Below are 6,617 nucleotides of genomic sequence, written 5' to 3'. Positions count from 1 at the left end.
AAAACAAGTTTATAAAAAACCTATCATTAACAGATTTGTTCCTATTTTGAATGGCACCAATTCTAAATAGCGATATCATCTCTTCCAACATCTTTTTTTTTTTTCAAAGAATTTTGTGTAAAATGTCTGTTTACGTGGAACATTTGCTAAATTTATTACAATTTTACTAATAACCCTTAATTTATTGTATATTTTTTTCATAGTTATTAACAAAACATTATGTTTAGAAAAATGTTTTCAACATTTGTTTCTTCAATATTTGTCACGTTTTGATAAAAGTGTACATTTTAACTAACTAGTAAGCCAAATTGGTATCTCTGAACAATAAATAATGTCAATATAATAAATCTTTGTAAAGAACATTAGATAAAGTACACTTTTGTAATTGTGTGGTATGCAAATACCAAAAAGGGCGGTACAACATAATCCCCTTTAAGAAGCTAAATACCTGAAATCCTAATATCTTCTTTACAGATCCAAAAATTCGCCGAAAGAGGAAAAAAGGACCAGAGTCAGTTAAAGTTAAATGACTTACATCTGCAGACGAAGATAATGCCTAGATTTTAGAAATGTAAAGAGGGTATTAGCGGCATTATTTAAATGGTATTATTTACAAAAACGGCAAATGTAAAGGATTAGCACGAAAAAGCACCACTTCAAAGGTTCCCTAAGATAAGGTGATTAAAGATTTACAAATTTGACATCCACGGATTATTTAGAAAAACTGTGTTATTTTATATGAAAACCACAGGAAAATAATTTGATGTCACATTTTTTGGTTTTGTTCAGGAGAACATTTTTAAAGTTTTTTTTTATTTCGAAAACTCTGTGATTATGTTAAAACACATCTTACAATTAATCACTAGTAATAAAAATATAAAAATTTGCTATATTGGTTGTTGGTTTACATTTTAGATATTTTATATTTATGTTGTATATTAGGAGAATTAATTATTTTTTATTCGTCTACATTGACTTAACAAGTTTTTGCCCTGTAAAGAAAGACGTATCACTTATCACGTTGTTTCCCTATAAAATTATTGGCTGTCTATTGTTAAAAAAAAATAAAGCAGAAAAAAGCAAATATATTTTTAATGCAAAAAGTATTAAATGAAACAATGCCAGAAAAAAAAAACATTTTACAAAAAATTCTAGTTTTCCATGTCGCATGCCGTTGTTGCCAACTACTAGTATAGCATTTCGATTTCCTTTCGTATAAAGTAATTACTATTTAAATGGGAATAAGCCACAATTCTGGTCTGACAATGCGATTAATTTTTATGGAGCAAAAAAACGAGCTCTATGAACTCTATAAATTTTCTTATGAATGAAGACCACACAACATCCATTAAAGACTTCGCAGCTCAGAACCAAACCACTTTTAAGCTCGCTACCCCTCTTAATCCTGCAAGTGTAGGAATACATGAAAGAGGCAGGCATTCAGTCAGCTAAGTTTTATCTCCGTCGTGTGATCGGAAACGCAGTGCTCACTTACGAATCCTTCAATACAATACTATGCCAAATTGAGGCAATTCTTAACTCTAGACCACTATTTAGGATCTCAGAATGCCCAGAAGATCTTTCCTTTCTTTGCCCTGCCCATTTTTTGGTGGGCCAACCTCTATTAGCCCCACCGGAGCCTAGTAATATTTTAGAGATCCCAGAAAACAGACTGTCCCTCTACCAGAAATTGTCTCAAATGCAATTATTGTTTTGGAAGAAATGGAGTGTCTCATACCTCCAAACCATACAATCTCGATCCAAGTGGCGTACTGTTACTCAAAGTCCCGTACAAGGAGATGATATAGTACTCATAATAAATGCCCACCTACTTCCGCTAAAGTGGGAGCTGGCAAGAGTCTTAGAGCTAATAGCAAGCAAGGATGGCCTTGTTCGGACTCTACGACTTCGGACAAAAAACACAACTTGTCTTAGATCCATCAGGCAAGTAAGTAAACTTCCTAGCTCCACTTAATATAATTGGTTTTCTTCTCTTTTCTCTTTTCTAGTTTCCTATGTTTAGCCTTTGTCCCCCTGGCGGGGAGTATGTTCGAATAAATCCATTCTAACATGTAAAACTATTTATAAATATTTTTAATTTAGTATTTAACTTCACTTTTGACTGTTTTGTTTCTTTCCCGTAGTTCTTATTGTAGTGTTTATATACTTAAGTTTTTCATCTATGTTGTCTGTTTTGCGGATTTGACTTTCTGCTATTCTGAGGTTGGTGTTTATTTCATCTTGCACTGTTTGTCGTAGGTGTTCACTTTTTAGCTGGCTTAAGTCTAACGCTGGGATGATGGTTTTTCTTATTTTCTTTGGTCTAGTGAAGTGATCTAGAAAAGTAATCCTTACTTAGGGCAATAATCTTCTGCACACGATTATGAACATCGAACACATTATGAAACGAAAGCCTTTTATTCAAAATCCAACTAAGAGCTACTAATGAGTCGCTATAAATATGAGTTTGTGCGATTGGCCAATTCCTTCTCAATACATTTGAAACTGATTGAGTAAAAATAACTCCGATCAACACGGCATTCAACTCTAAGCGAGGTATCGTAAGATTTTGTTTAGCAGAAGCTATTCGAGATTTGGAAGATACCAACCAAGAGGAGACAGAATAATCCTCGTATACCTCGAAATCCGCGCAGATAAGTACATGTTGCAAATATCTTAGGGGAGCTATCACAGAAGGTGTGAAGTTGAACATCTATAATTCGTTTTCTAATACTAAACATCTGGGGAATTTCAAAGGGGGAATGGATTGAAAACCATCAAGTAAAATTTTCCAATCATTTAACCATTCTGGATCGAAGATAGGTTCGTCCCAACTAAGTTTGGCCTGCCATAAACGTTGCAAGAGCGCCTAACCAGCTAAATTCATTGGATCGAAAGTAGACATCAGAATACTAAACACCTTTCTCTTAGTGATTGATTGGCCTAAATCAAAATTTGGTGGTGAAAATGAAAATATATCTGATTGTTGATTCCATTTAACTCCGAGGATTTTCGAAGAAGAATCACCTAAGTTATGGGTTAAGGGCGTCAAACTTTTGAGTCCATGTCTTCTCAAAAACTCTTCGTTGTTCGAGGAAACTTTGTGGAGATTAAAACCGTGCTTATCTAACAAGATTTTACGTTGAGAGAACAAGAGTTCTAATTCTTCTAAAGAGTCACATCCACCTAAAATATCATCTACATAAGTAGAATACAAGAGAGTGTCACAGGCTAAAGGAAAATCATCCTTATTATTGTCCGCAATGTGTTTAAGAACCCTAGTGGCGAGAATGGAGATGAGTATAAACCAAAAGGAACTCTATAATAGTGGGCTGAAATGTATTGAATGGCATTTCTGGTGAGTCACGCCAGAGAAAATTGAGTAGGTGTAACTTGGAACTGTCTACGCATATCTGCGTATACATAGATTGGATATCTGCTAATAAAACTTAAGTGGATGTGCGAAATTTAAAAGAATATTAATAAGAAGAGGTTGGATTAAAAACTCTTTATCCAGTTGATCATTAAGACAACCTAAACGAGTTTTATTATTTGGATCAAATACTAGGGGTACATTTGTACTAGAGTCATTTTTTCTGACTGAAAAGTGAGGTAAATAATAATTTAGCCTATTTTCTTAAAAATACTCTTTTAATCTGGTCATTGGCTAAATAATCTTGAATGATCTTGCGATAACTATCAAAGAGTTGTGGATCAGAGTGTAGTTTCCTCTCTAATTGGAGAAAGCGAGCTTTAGCTGCCGGTAAAGAGCCTGATAATTTAATATAACTAATAGGGCGATTTAAATTTAAAGAGACTTTGTATCGAGCTGAGGGAAGAATTTGTATGGTCTTTAAAAACTGAGTTTCTGCGGGGTGATCTGTATCTACAGAATCCTGAATCTGTGGAAGTTGATCAGACTCCCAGAATTTTTCCACTAATCCATGTAACACTTCATCAAACGAGAGGGGGGTGTCAGAAACATTATTGATATGGCATGTGACCAAATTATTAAGATATGTGGAGTGATGATATCCTTTACTAATAGCTGAACTTGGGACCCTACCTTGGGACCTGATTATGTAACCGAAAAGAGTTTCCTGTAACATTGGTAGCTTTGGGCAAAGAGAGACTGTATTATTTAAAAGAAAATAGTATACAAATCAGTATACAAATCAGCGCCGATCAATAGATGAACTGGGCTGGGAATTGCATAACGAGAATCCGCTAATATAATGGAACTAGGAATATGAATTTGCCTTGCGTTTATTTTGACCTGAGGTCATACTGAGGTCAGTAATACTTGGAATTACAAAGCTACTAGCATTCAATTTGTGATCAGTAGCTGCCGAATAAATCTGCAAATGAGAAACTTTGGTGGAAGTGGACGTGCCAGAGTTAACCCCGGTTATTTTAATGGTCTAAGATTCTGTGGTGATCCCTAACTGATGTACTAGGTCACTAGTTACAAGGGATAGCTGGCTGGCATTATCTAAAAGAGCTTTGACATAAATTCGTTGGCCAGATTTGTCAAAGAGATATACTTCAACTGTGCTTAGTAATACTATAGAGTTGTTAGGAGTAGTTGAAACAACATTTGAGAGTGTAACCGCATTTGTGCTGTGTGAAACATTATCTACAACTTCTGGAAGTAAGCGAGAAGTAGACGGGTGGTTGTCTACAGAACGATGAGTATTAGAATTCTGAGGAACAGAACTACAGTTACCATTGAAGAACTAGAAGAACTGCTATTTTCTGTTAAACTAAATTTAAGCAAATTCTCCTCAAGTGTGGAGAGCATATTTAAATAAATATTATCGATGATTTTTGTATCTTCATCATCTTCAACTTCAGAGGATTCTATTTCATCTTGGGCTTGGCAATAAGAATCATACGCCTTTTTTAAATGCAAAATACGATCTTTAGTGGAGTGAATAGTGAGATTAGCCAAATTTATATCGAGATAATTATTTAATTTTGTCAATTTAGTTTTTGACAAGCGCCTATTTTTTTAACTTTGTGTTAACTCCATCTTTGACACGTAATGATAACTTATATATACAAAATAATACCTAAATTATCAAATAATTTTAAAGAGACAAAAAAAAAATGAAAACATTAAAGGTGGAGAAAAATAATATAAGATATATTTGTGGGTTTTTGAACCAAAGTGCTAAGAAAGAGATTACAGGTAGAGAAGAGCCTCAATATCTGGCTCGAAGGACAACTTTATGTAGATAAAATTAGTATCTACACAATAGGACAAACATGAAGAATGTCCTAAAATGAGATAGAGAGTAAAACATAGATTGCTGGTTACAAAATATGAGAGCTCTGACCTGTAATATAAGAATGTCTTAAACACTAACGGTTCAAAAAGCTATCCAAAGGTACAAAACGGTTTATTGAAGAGAAAAAGAGAGAAAAACAAATAGCATAAATAATATCAGTACAAATACATAAAGAACTAAACAAAATTCCTACTACTAAATACTACTTACTAGTTAACAAGTGTTTGAAAAGTGTATGTGCACTATTGTCTATCCAAGTCGTTATCACGAAGATCCTGAATCAAGAGCTGTGAAGATGTGGTAACCATGTGTCAAAGACCACCCAGAGAACCATGCGAAAAATACCTTTAAACACTTCTAGTGTATACAAAAACGGGCACTTCTGTATTATAATCAATATGTGTATATATATATATATATATATATATATATATATATATATATATATATATATATATATATATATATATATATATATCACAATGTGTAATTATAATTGATTGCTGTTATACCAATAGCGGGACAAATCGTTGATCGATTTGGAGAGCGCTGTATACCTGTTTTGAGGATTAAATCCTTGATGGATTTTTAGGGACTTCTGCCAAACAGAGATGTTGCTTCATCCACATCCAAAAGTGGAGTTAAATACTAAATAAAAATATTTATAAATAGTTTTACATGTTCGAATGGATTTATTCGAACAGCAAGTATGATATTTATCTTTACTGTGGTTACTACAACTGCCGCAAAATACGTGGTAATCGGTGTTGAAGATCTCATGACCTATTTTATGCCCAGAAATAGCTGCATATTACTCCACCTGAATGATGTGTTGACTTAGTTAGTATTTTAGTTAATTTAATTGACGTCGCTGTCGTTAGTAGTCTCTTCTCCACATTGAGTCGACATTTTTCTCAACATTTAATGTTGAGCAAATCAGCTCAAACTGCTAGGCAAACACGCATTTTCGCGTAAAATGTGCAGTGCACGTAAGTTATATCAAAAGGAATTACTCTAAATAATTTCTTATTAATGCTGCAAAAAAAAATTATAAAAGGATTTTTTTTATTCAATTTAGACATTGCTTTTATATGTATTTACCTTTAGTTTTATATTTTCATTGTTAGAGCAATTTACTTTTGAATTTCTTAAGCTGTACAGTAGAGTGGACCATTGGCAGTCGAGTTTCTAGCGATAATCCAAAAAAGTTACAAATTCGTGAAATATAGTATACCTCACACTTTATGGTTTTGCATTATGTTTTATTAAGGATTATAATGACAGTTTTCGAATGAATCTAAGAATCAGTGAGTGTTGCTTCACCCT

At 33.4% G+C, this 6,617-nt stretch overlaps 1 protein-coding gene across 1 annotated transcript; it reads left to right on the top strand.

The window, feature by feature from the left end:
• Nucleotides 1-1,423: 1,423 nt before the first annotated feature.
• On the top strand, nucleotides 1,424-1,975 carry LOC140433671 (uncharacterized). The gene has a single exon (XM_072521651.1). It carries the CDS (start codon nucleotides 1,424-1,426, stop codon nucleotides 1,973-1,975), a length of 552 nt encoding a protein of 183 aa, XP_072377752.1.
• The last annotated feature ends 4,642 nt before the right edge of the window (nucleotides 1,976-6,617 follow it).

Source organism: Diabrotica undecimpunctata, chromosome 2 (genome assembly GCF_040954645.1).
Source record: "Diabrotica undecimpunctata isolate CICGRU chromosome 2, icDiaUnde3, whole genome shotgun sequence".
Taxonomy (NCBI): Eukaryota; Metazoa; Arthropoda; class Insecta; order Coleoptera; family Chrysomelidae; genus Diabrotica; species Diabrotica undecimpunctata.
This window is presented reverse-complemented; position numbering and strand designations above follow the sequence as displayed.

Coding starts and splice junctions, on each gene's coding strand:
- LOC140433671 (XM_072521651.1), top strand. CDS start 1,424: ATGAAAGAGGCAGGCATTCAGTCAGCTAAGTTTTATCTCCGTCGTGTG.